Source organism: Cydia strobilella, chromosome 18, assembly GCF_947568885.1.
Source record: "Cydia strobilella chromosome 18, ilCydStro3.1, whole genome shotgun sequence".
NCBI classification, from domain to species: Eukaryota; Metazoa; Arthropoda; class Insecta; order Lepidoptera; family Tortricidae; genus Cydia; species Cydia strobilella.
This window is the reverse complement of record NC_086058.1, coordinates 9,866,194-9,881,495: the sequence shown is the minus strand read 5'-3', so window position 1 is coordinate 9,881,495 and position 15,302 is coordinate 9,866,194. Positions and strand designations below refer to the sequence as shown.

General features: G+C 38.6%; 2 protein-coding genes across 3 annotated transcripts in view; one reads left to right on the top strand and one right to left on the bottom strand.

Annotated features, from left to right (window-relative positions):
* Positions 1-1,300: 1,300 nt before the first annotated feature.
* Positions 1,301-11,899, bottom strand: LOC134749589 (RNA polymerase II subunit A C-terminal domain phosphatase). 2 transcript variants are annotated; one of them, XM_063684591.1, is made up of 11 exons: positions 11,564-11,899; positions 11,054-11,201; positions 10,325-10,462; positions 9,499-9,749; positions 6,225-6,367; positions 5,272-5,611; positions 4,791-5,026; positions 4,008-4,150; positions 3,329-3,496; positions 2,032-2,212; positions 1,301-1,488 (listed from the first exon to the last, which is right to left on the bottom strand). In XM_063684591.1, the coding sequence occupies exons 1-11, from the start codon at positions 11,779-11,781 to the stop codon at positions 1,352-1,354; spliced, it is 2,103 nt and encodes a 700-aa protein (XP_063540661.1). In that variant the 5' UTR covers positions 11,782-11,899; the 3' UTR covers positions 1,301-1,351. The 2 variants fall into 2 exon arrangements, with proteins under 2 accessions (XP_063540661.1, XP_063540662.1); XM_063684592.1 differs by having other exon boundaries at positions 1,301-1,482; positions 11,564-11,892.
* A 217-nt stretch (positions 11,900-12,116) lies between these two features.
* LOC134749213 (ceramide transfer protein) overlaps positions 12,117-15,302 on the top strand; it is a 41,967-nt gene continuing 38,781 nt past the window's right edge. The window contains exons 1-2 of the mRNA XM_063684096.1: positions 12,117-12,462; positions 12,667-12,783. Of these exons, the coding sequence (XP_063540166.1) occupies positions 12,244-12,462; positions 12,667-12,783 (336 nt within the window). The 5' untranslated portion in view covers positions 12,117-12,243. The remainder of the gene's footprint in view (positions 12,463-12,666; positions 12,784-15,302) is intronic.

Here is a 15,302-nt window from a genome sequence, read left to right as displayed (position 1 = left end):
AAATCTTGATAGCTCGATTTAGGATTTAGAACTACACTGAACTGCGCCATCTGGCATGCAATTCGTAAATAAATAAAATGTGTACGTGTTAGATAGGTCCTTATCCCAAGAAAAGCTTTGATAGCGCGATTCAGGATTTTATAACTACACTGAACAGCGCCGTCTAACGTACAATTCGTAAACTAAATAAAATATGTACGAGTTGGGGTTCTTAAAGTCTGGTTTCTTAGGAATGACGACATAGACAACGTTCTAGTGACGTCATTCACCGCTGTATTTCGGCACCGCTTTCCTGAGCCAGGCCAGCTGAGAAACCAGAGCTTTTCCCAAGAAAAATCTTGATAGCGCGATTCAGGTTTTGTTAAGAGGCCTTATTCCAACAAACGAGCGTATTTTGCAAAATGCTTCCTTTTTCATTTAACATTACGACGTAACTATTAGTATTTATTCAAAAACTGTTAACGTTCTTAAATAATCATTTCCTAAACTAGCGGCTGAAATAGTAAGTTTTCATTTTCTATTTTAAAACCTAAAATAAATGAGTTTTCCTGAAAGTATTTTTCAAAATTTATTGTGAGAAGTGTCGTTTCGGTTGCCAATTTTGCAGTAAACAAGAATCATTTGGTACATGAATGATTACAATTCAATTCACCATATCTTGTACGAGGGGCTGAAATGATTGAAAATCAAAGATTCATTTAAAAAAATTGATAAAATACCTTCAGAGTTTTCTTCATTTTTTCGGTGAAAACAGGGTCGCATTATATTTTTTTATCGCAAATTGTACTTATATTTTACCCTCAAAATAATATTATAGCAAACTCTAACTTTATGTGAACCCATAAAAAGAAATCATAACTATAGGACCTATTTTCCCGTAAATTTAAATATTTTTAAGACGTATAAGTATAAATCACGCTGCACCGACGCTGCGCGCTCGCCGCTCAGTCTCCGCCGAGCGCGCTTAGGGGACGGACCTGTGCTCGATCGTCATACGTTTGTTTCGTTCGTACCCAGCGAGCTAGTTCCGAGAAGTGGTGTATACTGCGATTAGAAAATCTTGATCCTTAGGTGATCAATGTGATCATAGGTACATTTTATAGCACAAATATTAAAATTTTTCGCCTAGGTGATCGGGTCTGTTCAGGGTGCCTAGCCAAGATGCCGAGAACCGATTAGGTAAAACTTACAAGTGTAATCCAGGCCTTAAATTTTAAAAAATCACAATTATTTAGCAGTGGCGCTAGTGTGCACATTGATGGGCTCTTAATTGGGTTTACTTATGAAATGAAACAAGTGATAACGCAAAAATTAATTTATTCAACCCGCAATTGTTCAAAGTAAACCAGCATCATTCAGCCAAGAACTCTCTCTCGAGCGCCGCGCCCATGAGGTTCCAGGAGCTATCGTCGTCGGCGTCGTCGGGCGGCTCGGAGTCCGACGGAGGCGACCGGCGCGGCCTCTTGCGACGGCTTTCACCGTCTGTACCTAAAATTAAGTTAATAAGGAAACACACTAGAGGACGCCTCTTGGCAAGGACCAACCATATAATAGTCAAATCAGATGCTACTACCAGTATCAGTACTGGTATCACAAAGGTGAAGATTTGGATCAGTTGCTAGATGCAGTTTTCGTAACTTTTAAAATTGTCCTTCTCATTTATTTCGGTTAAGTTAGTGTCATAGCATAGGTTGCAGATTTTTTAAATTGAAAGCCTATTATTTCTAAGCCTATTATTAACCCTTTTCCAGGCCGCACCAATCTACAAGGTTTTTGAATAAAAAAAGCCAAATTTATTCCAATGAATTATCAAAAGCTTTGATAATTCATTTGAAGACAAGTCACATTTTCCTAAAGTTTATTCTTATTTGAAAACATTTCAAAATGATTAAAATTATGTCCTAACCAACTGCACTAATTATTAATACTATAATGCCCTTTTGTATGACCTACATCGTTCAATTCATCGAATAATGGCTACACGATTTGTAATGAACCTTTTTAATACAACGCGGTCTCTTGCAAACTAACCTGTGTCTGATTCACTGGAGTTTTCACCATCCCGCGTGTCTTCTAGTCTACTGTCTTCATTTTCTAGTGTGATCAGCCGGTCTTCCGGAGGATTCTCTTCATCATCCAAATCGTCATCCTTCGCACCGGTCGCTTCGTCGTCGGACGAACTCTCATCAGATTCATTGAAGATGTCCTCGACCTAAATAATTACAAAATGTAAATCATATTTTAACCCTTTGAAAGCCACGCCTATCGTGCGCGGCGCGCCATCCTGAACCTTGTGGGAATGCACGAAGGTTGATATTGGGCTGCAGCCGCGCGCGTCAGTTGACGTCTCTGGCGGTAAAAAGGTCAAGATTTTAAAGAAGGCTGTCTCTGTCACTTTGGTTGAAGATGAGAATTAAAGTAAATTTTAGACTGTACGTGAAATAATAGTAAAGTATTATTTATTAATTTTAATTAATTTATTTTACAATTATTATTATTAATTTTAATTAATTTATTTTACAATTTATGTGTGCTTACTAATATACTTTTAAGAACTGTAAACTAACAAAATATGGGCCGACAGACCTGAAATAAAGATTTTCATTTCATTTCATAATAAAATCGGTCGGAGTGGCGAGCCTTGGGGGAGGCCTATGTCCAGCAGTGGACGTCTATCGGCTGACATGATGACGATGATGATAATAAAATTTTATGTTTATATTTGGTTTATGATGATAATAAAATTTTATGTTTATATTTGGTTTATAAGTATACGTAGGTATTTGTGAAGGATGTTATGTTAAATTTTTTTTATTATGCTTTTCCATCGTATTCTTTCGGAAATTTTCGTATAGGTCATGCTACTTCAGACAGCTTTAGTACTTTTTGTACTGAGACTGATTGATATAGCATGACAAGTTGGTACGTTTCTGAGAAAATACGATGGGGAAGAATTATTTATTACATCTGTATGTATGTCAAGTCGGCTTTCGGGGTCCATAATGATTAATCGTCCATCCATATCGGCGAATGCGCTGTTTATGCGCGTCATTTTATGCAAATTGCCAAATCGTACTATGAAACGATCGGGAGCATATCAATACCTTACAAAACTGTCGACTGGCGGCACGCTAGCCAGATTCGAGGCCCGCTTATTAAAGCTAATAAAATAAACAAAGTTTCTTTTGTCAAATGATGGTTTAAGAATTCGTACAGCTCCCGTGAAATGAGTCTCGGGCGGGGGCACCGTAACTGGTCGATTCACATTCGATGTAGGGAATGGTCGGTGGGTGTGGGGTGTGGGGTGTGGGGTGTGGGGTGTGGGTACCTCCCGGTCCATGTCGGCGATGTCGTCACTGGAGAAGGAGAGCAGCGGGTTGATGGTGTCGGCGAAGCGGCCGGAGGCGGTGCGCTTGCGCGCGGCGGCGACAGGTGGCGCTGGCGGCGGCGCGGGCGGCGGGCTGCTGCAGTGCGCCGGCGGACGCCGCGCGCTGCTCTGTGGAATGGGCACCATCCATTACTTTTTAGGGTTCCGTACCCAAGGTTTAAGAACTGGACCCTATTACTAAGACTCCGCTGTCCGTCTGTCTGTCACCAGGCTGTATCTCACGATTCATGAATCGTGATACCTAGACAGTTGACATTTTCACAGATGATGTATTTCTACGGTTTGATAATTTGTTACGGTTTCGATATTATTCTGATACAATCTTGATGGTAGCTCACGCTCATTGGTGCGAGCGAAGTGCGATGGAAGCCGTATCGTTAGACATCTCGCTCTTATATTGTTGCGCGTGAAATGAATTGTGAGTCGTGTCAAAATCGTATCATCACGAGATCAAAACCATAACAGATTGGTAAATCGGAATCATTTAACTAAGACTTTACAGATGCCTTAGAGCTAATCTCAGTGGCTGACACTCTTTAAATAAGCTTGCATTTATTTACCCAAAATTAAATTGATAACACATGTTTTACTTTTATATTCATTATTTTATATACTTTACCTGTCCACCCCTTTGTAGGGGGTATAGTCTTTCGTCAACCCGCTCCCATCTTTCCGCGCACGCCCACAGCCATTCTGGTGTCACAACGTGTAGTTTGTTCTTTCCTTCGCCCATACGCCTACTTGCGTGCACTTTTGCAGTTCCTAAAAATTAAATTTAAACCATCAGTTATTCATGTACAATTAACCCCTCGAGCCCGAGTGGACGAGGACAAAAAAGTTACCTCTAAATCCCACAGACGCGTTATCGTACAAGAGATTTCATACAAAATGTATGAAAAGTTAAAAACCTCTGGAGTCTTGGAGATTTTTGATTTTGTCTGGGACTCAAGAAAGTAAGCCAGTAGGTGCCCAGTGATTGAACAAGTCCAGTGTGAATCAGTAGACTTGTTTGGCGCGATTTCCGCCTATGGTTGACAAGATTGAGGTATTCTAGCTGAGGCTATAATCTAGCCTCTTCTCTCCCATCTGAGGCTCTTTGCTGTGGCCCTAGTGAAAAAGGAACAAGTCCTCGAGGCTTAGGTATAAAAGGGCATAAGTGGTACGTGGACTTACGCCCTTTTACAACTGCGCTGCCCGAGACTTGTACCCTTTTTCACTAGGGCCACAGGAAGCCTTTATAAGATTGAGGGAATATATTTCCCACTATGATTTTGAACTTTATTGGAAAGTGAAAGGGTTCAGGTTTGCATAATTTCTAACACTCTTTATGTGTTAACCGTTAAAGTGTTAATGTGCTAATGGGAGAAACCTAAAAAAGCAGTCTTCATGAATAGTCACATACCTGACCGCACAGCTACTAAATGAGTTGTTTTCTCAGTAAAATCTTGCGTCACTTCGGCTCCTAGACTCCTTGCTACTAAATACGCTCTAGAAGTTTCTAATCGCTGATGCGTGGGCACCAGCCCGCTGAAAACTAAGGTTGCCCCTTCAAGAACTTTGCTCTTCACTTCCGGTATGACGGTCTTCAAGTCTGGTATTTGTTTACCATCCATTTTGTCATAAACTTCGTAGAAAGACCTAAAAAAAAACATGATAAAATTTTTTTACTCCTTGCCAAAAATTCCTAAGTCATTTTGGGTCTGATATGTATGATATCCCTAGGTAAGTATTGCAAAGTTTAACTTTTGATAAAAAAATGCTTTTAGCAAATCGTTTCTTAGTGACATTAAGTTAAATTTTCGTTTGCCTTTTCAGGCATACACTCAGAATTCTGATAGTTTCTTGAACTTTTTATTAAAACATGATCTATTATTGTTACTTACTTGTGTATTCTCAATAGAATATCATCCAAGTATATTAAATAGTCATCAGGATCCTCAACTTCTATTTGTCCGTCAGCTGTCTCCACCCATTTAGGCTCCTGAGCCTCATCAGCTACATCTTCTCCGTCTTCTTTTGCTTCCGATTTATCTTCCTTATCTGTATCATTAACAATCTTCCCATTATCACCATCCTTCTCGGCAGTTTCTTCCTTCTCTTTCTTATCACTATTGCTTTCTTTGTCCTTCTTTTGTTCTGGTTCGGGATCTAATGTGGGCATTTGATTGGCAGGGGATACTTGGGAACCGTTTTTACCACTGATAAGCTTTGCTTTCTCATCCACTGCAATTAAAAACGATCTAATTTAAAATGTGTCTTATGAAATGTACTAAGTACAAAAGAAGCATGATAATGTAATGTAGTCCTCGTATCTGTCTCCCTTTTAAGGCTTAATACAAAAGAGAGTCTTCAGAAGGACTCTTTATTTCATATTTGGACTGATTGGAAGGATATATGTTATCAGTATAAAATGTATCTATTAAGTAATATCAATCAATCCACTTGCGTTTCTCGTGAGAGGCATGATGGTATAGTGAATCTATGCTAAATCTGTCACCAATATTCCTTTTTATACAGGAAGCTGCCGCGCTGTAACGTAAAATCCCAATGTCAAAGCTCTCAGTGTAATTCTCAGCAAATTATATACAAAGTGGATCACCAATGACAAATTCGTCACCATTAGGCGGGTTCACACAGAACGAACCGCCTCGCGAGGAAATTGCCGCGCGAACAGCTCGATCAGTGGAGTCTTGCCTCGCCCGAGGCATTGCGTCCGCGAGTTTACTTCGCCCGAGGCACGTTTACACGAGGCCGATGTGCTTCGCGCGGCAATTTCCTCACGATGCGGCTCTGCCTGTGTGAATCCGCCTAATTACTTTTTTAATTATATACTTACTGGCTTGAGGTGGTGCATTGATGTCTCCCGTGGACTGAAAGAATGAGTATGGCCTCACATGGATCAGGTTAGACGCGTGCCGCCACACATCCTCTCTGTCATCTATGATGCAGACCATGTGGTCTCCACAAGGAAATAATGCCCTGAAAAACAAAACAAAAAAATTCTGTACGTTGAGATAACAATGTTTATTTTAGCTAGAGTCGAACCAAGCTAACTCTGCGTGGCATTAGCAATTACATCATTAATGTTAAATTTCTATGAACATGTGATGTTTTTAAATGACACCACCTTACTTTGTTCTATTCAAATCGGTGCAAAGTTAGTTTTGACGAACTCTAAACCGCAAAGTCGCACTGGTAGAGAAGTGGAAGGCAGCTAATGATTGTTTCTATTTGAATTTATATAAAGAAATACGGACCAAGTGCAGTTATTATTCTCTATGAAACTTCTTTAAACCCTTTGAACGCTTTACGTTACTTATAAACAAAATCGTCACTGACACGCCAAGGTCCGGGGCGCCAAGTGTGAAGGTTAGTTTGACAGCGTTCACCTTAAGGCCAGGATTACACTCGTAAGTTTTACTTACGTAAGTAGGGACACAGCTATTCTACAGAATGAGAGATGAATATCGTTATCTCCACGGAGTAGGATGGAGATGGCAAGTGGGCGTTCCCGTCTATCCGACAGTTAGTAGCGACCGACTCACTTTATGCACAGACTATGCTCAGTTGTTGTGTAAACTTTATGCTCGAATGACATTCACGTCGTACGTCTCTCAAAAAACTCGTCTAACAAAAATTGATAATTAAATTTAAAATGCCGTATTGTGCAGTATTAAGCTGCAGAAATCACAGCGGTTTAAAAAATCTTTCACGTGGAGGTATTTCCTATCACCGGTGGTTATTTATTTAAATATAATCCGATAAATACGAAAAATCTGTTTATTTTGCATTATTTACGAATGTTCGTTAAGTAAATCTATATTTTATCAGTTAGAACTTAGAGTTCACAATCCTTTGTCACTATTCTTTACGTTTATCTGGAATATTCGCTATCCTAAATGTCAAATAACTTCGCTACTCAGATGCTGCGCAATGTCGATATTTATATCGATAAAGTTAAAGTTACGATATTTCAAGTTTGATGTTTGGTTCGGTAATAAATTATTATTTTAGACACGTTTCTAATTATTATTTGGGATAATCAATGTCTTAGTAAATATGGCAGCTCTGGTCATCAAGCACTAAGTTAAGTCGGGGTCATTTCATGGCAACCTTTCAAACCTTCGTATTCTTTTACATACGTTTTTGTTTTTTACACCCATCATATTTTCATCGTTAATATAATTAGACTAGGTACTTAATGCACTTATGCGTACAATGCATGCAATGTGCCATGAATAAACGTTTTATATTTTCTACTTCTTTATTATTAATTATTGTAGGTTACCACAAGATGCCGATATTAAAAATAAATGGATCAATGCTACTGGGCAAGAAAATTAGTTTCCGCAAAAATATAGCACCATTTGCTAGGAGCATTTCTTAGAGAAAGATCTCTGGGGATAAAATTGCCATACATCGGTGCATCGCATCTAGCGTCCACACGCCTAAAACTTAGTTACTAATTTAGTAATTATTAGTGACATTCGGGCTCACTAAATGAATAAAAAGTGTTCCGTACCACGCAAACTAGCGTCAAATATTGGAATTTTGCCGCCCCCCTTCCTGATTTGATAGGTCACAATCTTACAATCAAATCAAGCGGGATCGATGAGCCAGTTTCATGTATGCTTTCACACCATACAATTAATTTGACAATTTAATCAGGTTGTCCCGTCTAGATTGGCCTTAAATGCTGCTACAAGTAAATATATTGTTAAAGACGAATACTTACCTATGTAAGTAATTGCAGATTTGTGATTACAAAATAACAGCAATACTGAGTTAATAGACCTTTAAAGAACTATGATTTTATCTGTTTGACTTTAAGATATATTTAATGTTCACATTAACAACCTAGTTGGTCAATTAATAAGAAACAAATTTCTAGTTAGATATTTGTTGTACTGTACTACATATTATTTTTCATACAATCACGATTATCACTACCTATATTATAATCATAAATAAAGTATCATCTAAATGTGTTAAAACATACGGTAATGAAATATCAATACCTAACTGAACACACAAATATCGATAAAACACTCCGATTACACTGACCCCTCCCTATATCGTGGAATGGAAAGAAGTTCCAACAGTTAGCTACTCGCAGGCGTGTAGAGATCTCGAAAAGACCAGTGTAACGTGACCGTGAGATCCGTAACAAACCATGCGTAATTAGACCTTACTTATACTGGTTTTTTAGCCCTTTTCTCGCCTGTAATAAGTAAGTGATTTTAAAACTATAAAATAACGCCATCTGGTGTTGAGTAGTTGTATTAGGTGAACGTTGAGCGAGCTTTTGTGAGATTAATGAGATAATGAAAGAGTCGTATGTCATATAGCTTTGACATTATATTTTAAACCGTCACTCATGTAGCCTACAGTTGATATTCGTTCGAGAAATGTCCACCGGTAATAACCTTTTGGTATGGAAAGTTGCTACGAATCAGAGCAATTTTGTAAGTGTGTGACGTATTTTAACGTGGCTATGAATGTGTGAGTTTAGCGACACTGGTTTTCATACTAAATAGGAGTCATTTCACATCCACTAGTTTATTAATTCGTGGTTATCTCATTCTAGCAAATAGCTTTGTCCCTACTTACGTAAGTAAAACTTACGAGTGTAATCCTGGCCTAACACCTATTTGTGTCCATGGCGCGGTGGGCACTGCTAGTTACGACACCTTTAGGCGTTCTTGGTGTTCAAAAGGTTAATACAAACAAGTTCAAGTAGTACAAATGCTTTTCGTTTACAGTTTATATGAATATATTGGATGCGTGTTTAGCACTACATATTTTATCTACAAATTCTGCAATAAAGTGAGATGCACAGATTGAATATATAAGCTAGATGACAAATATCACGATTTGTGTTGAAAGTTGAAACCAAGCGTGCCAACTTTTCCATACAAAATTTAAGAATTTTTTAAGTTTTCACGGACGTCTGGCTGCAAAAACTGACGCGCGTGGACTGTCAAGAGCGACGGTCAACCTCGACGCTTGGTCGGGGTTCGGACACGCGAAGTAGATGAATTTGCGTCATCTATGGTATATTTATATCTGTGATGAAATGTGTCTTAAATTAAAAAAAGTTAAGTACTTACTTTAAATTTGCAGATTTTGTTCTAGGATCAAAACACTCATCTCTTGACAATATCCTATGGGAAAAGTACTTCTTTTCAGGATCCAACAAGTCAGCAATAGCATGAGCGTACTGTCGGGCGCCAAATGTACAAACATGGAGCTCATAGTGTTTAGAAGCTGATTCAAGAAACTCCTGGGTCCGGGGCCGGAGCCTGGTGTGGCACCAGCGCCCTGGGCTGCCCGGGCCTCGCAGGAAGAAATGCAGTACATCCTGTAATCAAGTATTAAAATAGCGTTACTAAAGCAATACCTACATATAATTTTAATTTTTACCTGATCATTTTCTTCTTTAGAGAAGTAGAACAAGCAATATGAAGCCTAAGCAAAGTTGTCAGTAAATAAATATTTTTGTTATTTTATTTGTGGCTGACTTATATTTGTGGAGTCAAACAAATCCACATCCCAGAATTGCTTATGGAAAATGAGGATTCTAATTGTACTACTGTCTGGTAGGAAATCAACTTCAGAATTTTTTCCTTCAAGTGTTTGTGTGTTTCATTGTGTTTGGGATAATTTCCCATTTGTACCTCAATTTCTGTAAATAGTGTTTTGAAAAACCTAGACTCGTGTTTAGGTATATTGGACCACTGAATGCCAAATTATCGAGATTTCACTGTACTATTATTACTAACCCTTAGACTGCTACAGACGTCAACAGACGCGCGCGGGTACAGCCCAATATTAACCTTTGGGCATTCCTTGTCGATCACGATGACGCGCCGCACTTGAAAGGCTTGGCGTCCAAAGGGTTATGTATAAATGCGCCAAATAATATTAAAACTTTACCTTCAAATTAGGTGGAATATTATCATTAGTTGTATGCACTAATGTCTGATCCAAGTCTACTAGCAGCACCAGCTTGCGATCTTTAAGAAGGCGCTCTGCATCTTCCCGGCCTAACTTCTGAGCCAGCTCCTCTGAAACCTGGGAAATATACATATTACAAAAATAGAGCAATAAATGACAATCGATGGAAAATACAATGGTTATTAATACAAAAGTAATAAGTGTTATTAATAAATAATCAATCAGGTTTTACTAATTGATTTGTGGACATGTGCATCTGCTGAGAATGCTGGGATCCAAAAATATAGTCATAACAGAAAAAATCTCATACTTTAGCAATTAGTATGATTATGTCTGTATTATGAGTCTTTTAAATATGCAGTAGATATAAGGAGTTAGTAATTATGTAAGCAGTGCCGGCCCGAGTCCTTGATCAGGGTAGAGCGAAATCGGGTTTTGGCGCCCAAAAGCAAAACGAACCGTATTTTGGGCCTGCGTGACACTCGCGTCTTTTAAAACTTATTTTATTTTTCTCATTTGGCATTTTGGCGCCCTCCTTGCCATCCGGCGCCTAGAGCAGCCGCTCCACTCGCTCTACCTACTTCTACGTTTCATTTATATGTATTGAATAGGTCTGATGAATCATAAATTTTACAGTGAGAAAAATTATACCAAATCACTGAAAAATATTGTCCCCTGATGTAATGATAAATCGATGAATCAAAGTACCATAAGCTCAGGAACGGAATGCACCATGGGAACGACCGCCACGTCCCTCTTGGAGACCTCGTCGGTCCGCAGGTCGGCGCCGCACTCCGCACACATCTCCTTCATCACTGTCGGGTGACGACATTCTTCTAATTCTGCTATGGCCGTCCTGTAAGTGTAATGTGTTGGTTAGCAGTTAGTTATTTGTGTAAACGATAACATGTCCACAAAATGTTGATAATGATAATGAAATTAAGTAACACTGATAAGGAAATTTAGAAGTATTTATACTACTAAGTTCTACAACACTCACCGAACAAACCCATTTATAAAAATATGAGTATAGTAACTTAATAAACCAAAGTAGTTCAAATTTGGCGGGAAAGTAAGATTAACATGGCCGTGCCAGAAAGAGATAAGAGCTAATTACACGAGAACATAACGTGTTTATTATTAATGAAATTGCATTGGAATATGAAAGCATAATTAAAAGATTAAATGTACAAGATTAGTTTATGTGACGTCACTCACCCCGGCTCTGCAATGTCGCCTTCCTTTACCTTGATGCACGATATCGTACCAGCGCGAACAGCTTTGTATTTCTTTGTTTCACTACTTTGGCCCGACGAATCGTTGTATAAAAATAATATTTGGCCTTGTGATACGAATGCACCTTCTTTCACTTTCCATTTTGTGAGTTTCAGAGGCTTTTCTGATGGAACAGAAATAGGCACAGTTTGGTCGGCCATTTTGAACGGATATTGCGCTTTGTTTATTGAAAGACCGATATCTTATTGGTCAGTAACAATATATTTTGGCGGTATCTTAATATCTACCAATCAAATAATACACAACCAAAACTAGTATGTTTCTGATTGGCTCAGTTCTTCGATCACATGACAGCCGGAAGTAACGCACTGCGTCAATGTGCCAAATAACTACGATGTTACCATGTTACTACGCTTTAAAAAAATACTATCGACGGCGGTGAAATCGAATTGAAATTATTTCAAATCGATTTTAATTCTAGTTTTTATGTTGTCATACTGATTTACTGATGACGGAACGTGACTATTTACAATTTATTGTGACATTATCTGTGCAACTTTTCATTCGTCGTCGCTGACGGTCGAATATTTGTTGTTATTTTTATTTTCTACTTTTTTTCTGTGTAGAATTTATGTAAAAATATCTGTGAAATTGGTTTCACTATGTCTGAAGATAATTTAACTATGAGTGATAACTCAGACATCGAGGAAGGCGGGAATGCTGAGCTTCGTGGATATCTGAGTAAATGGACAAACTATATCCACGGTTGGCAGGACAGGTTTATTGTTTTGAAGGATTCAACTTTATCCTATTACAAAAGCGAATTAGAGAGCAATCTTGGATGTCGCGGTGCCTTATGTCTGAAAAAAGCCAAAGTTAAGGTAAATACAATTAATTACTCGTCCGTATCCTCGCCGCACAAAAAATGTATTTGCCCTTGCAATGACTGGTTTCCTTCCTACTCACTCCAATACTATTTAATAGATAAACAAGTTAGTTTTAATGTATTTAGTTCGGTACGGCCTTGTGATTGCTTATTATTACCTCTTATATACTTAGATTGATGATTCCACGTTTTGTTGCAGCCCCATGAGTTTGACGATTGTCGTTTTGATGTTTCCGTCAGTGATTGCGTGTGGTACTTGCGAGCTTCGAATCCCGAGGAGAAACAGCAATGGATTGATGTTTTGGAGTCATTTAAAGTGAGTACTGAATCCCTATATTGTTTAAGGTGTATTCATATGTTTCAGAAGCTATTATAACATGAGTGTATCATGTAGGTTCGCCGTGGCATGTAAACGCGCAATCAAACCAACAAGACATCAACTAAGTTCTTATCGCCCCTGTTATTACAACCATAATTATGGAGCGACCAATAGCCATGGCTTGAAAGGTAATGAATCCTAAAATAATGAATTCAAGTGCAATTTAAGTGTATACATAATTAGCAACAGGTCATGACTAGGTAATTCCACTAATTGCCTGTGATTGTTTCATCTCGAGCCATATTGAGTTGATGGATTGGCAGGACTAAAGATCACAATGCAATGGAAATTAGATGCAGATTGGTCTGACCAACAAGTACTATTCTTCTTAATGATTAGTGGGCTTACATTTATGAATATTGTCAGGTGACAAGCAAAACTCACCATCCGGTTTGCCTTCAAGATGAACCTTAAGGCCGAACAAAAAGCACGCATATTTGACCAATGTATCTTGCCTATTCTCACCTATGGAGCTGAAACCTGGGTTTTCATCAAAGACATACTATGTAAATTGAGCATTGTCCAGTGGGTGTTGGACAGAAAGCTGGTGGAATGGAGACCTAGGCTCTCTGAAACATGTCACTTGAGTGACTAAAAACATGTGAGTTAACCTGTTGACTACCAAGCTGTCAAAAAAAAAGCACCCCTCTTAACTACCCCGGCTGAAGATCTCCATCCAGTATTTTGTGGACGGAGATCCGGCCATTTTAAATTTTGTAACAAATCTGGGGTGGCTCACGCGGGTGGGGAGCGCCAGATAAGGGCAACAAACAATTGGCCCGAGATATGTTCTGGGCAGACGACAGGTTAAACTGTAAAATTAGCTTAATATTAGATATTAGGCAAGCCTGTTTCTATAGATTTCTATAGGGACTCTGCTACTGATGGAAATCCACTATACACCACACACCATATTAAATTCAGCCAATGCCATATAATATTCAAATGCATGTGAGAAACAACACATTGAATTGTTTCAAGGGGAACTAGAGGTTTTAATAATCAATATCTATATCTATCAATAAAATTAAAGAATACACTTCTGACAAAGCATCCTTATATCGTACATAATATAAGATATAAGTATTAAGGTAATCATCTTATCTACTTTCTTTAAGAGCCCGGTTACGATTTTAGTCGCAAAAATGTAAAGTTGATAGATTTCTTCTGTGAAATTGTACACCTTTTGTTATCTAATTGAAATAACAAGTACTGGTTTCTATTAGCACGACTTCTTATCTCTAGGTTTATCAGATCATTTTTTTGAAAAAAGGCTTACTAAATTAGTAATGAATTTTTTTCTGATGGACGTTTAGGTAAACGCGTGTAAAGCACTGACTTTGATGCTCTTATTTGTAAATTTCGTAAAGTTTGGACTGCTAAAAATGGTAAATTTGTATTACACATATTCTGTACTCTAGGTTTATCAGATTACATTGTTGTTATATGACTTAGAGTTCGAGGAAATGAAAGTTAAACGAATTCAATTTTCTCCAGAAATGACCTCAAAACAAGTGACAATTTCTCCGAAAATCTACTTATTTTCGACGTAGATTGCATACTCAAATAATCTGCAATGTTTACTTAAACTGTTGCTGTACTTCATTTTATTTAAATTGCAACTTTTATTTTCTGACGATTTTTTAAAAACTTCCCCTTTTTCTGGTATAACATCGGTGACACGCGCTCGCGGCCTCAGTCCCGCGCGGGAGCTGGTAGAGGCAGGACGTTTGTTGATCGGCTCCGCACGTTGCATCGACGACGACGAAGTTATTTATCATTGTGTGCGTCGCTCGCCGTGTAAAAAGTTATATTTGTTGCGTGTTTGGCTGTACTGTGTGCGTGTAAACTGCGACCAGAAACTTTAATCCTTGGGTTGTAAGTACTTGTTTCTTAACCGCCTTCGAAAAAAAGGAGGTTCTCAGTTTGACCCGTATGTTTGTATGTATATGTATGTATGTATGTATGTATGTATGTTTGTTCGCGATTATCTCGCATTTGGCTGAACCGATTTTGATGCGGTTTTTAGAAAAGTGTTTGTTACATTCTGGAGAAGGTTTTAGTATACATAGAGCTGAGCTGATGCTGAACCCTGGCTGTACCTAGTGGAACGCAGGTTTAGTGCAACATAGGCACACGCTGTTTTGGTCTGTCTTGATGAGCAATTAGGAGAGCAATACCCAAGATGGAGCTGATGCTGAACCCTGGCTGTACCTAGTGGAAATCAGGTTTCGTGCAACATAGGCACACGCTGTTTTGGTTATTCGACACGTCTTGATGAGCAATTAGGAGAGCAGTACCCAAGATGGAGCTGATGCTGAACCCTGGCTGTACCTAGTGGAACGCAGGTTTGGTGCAACATAGGCACACGCTGTTTTGGTCTTCCGACACGTCTTGATGAGCAATTAGGAGAGCAGTACCCAAGATGGAGCTGATGCTGAACCCTGGCTGTACCT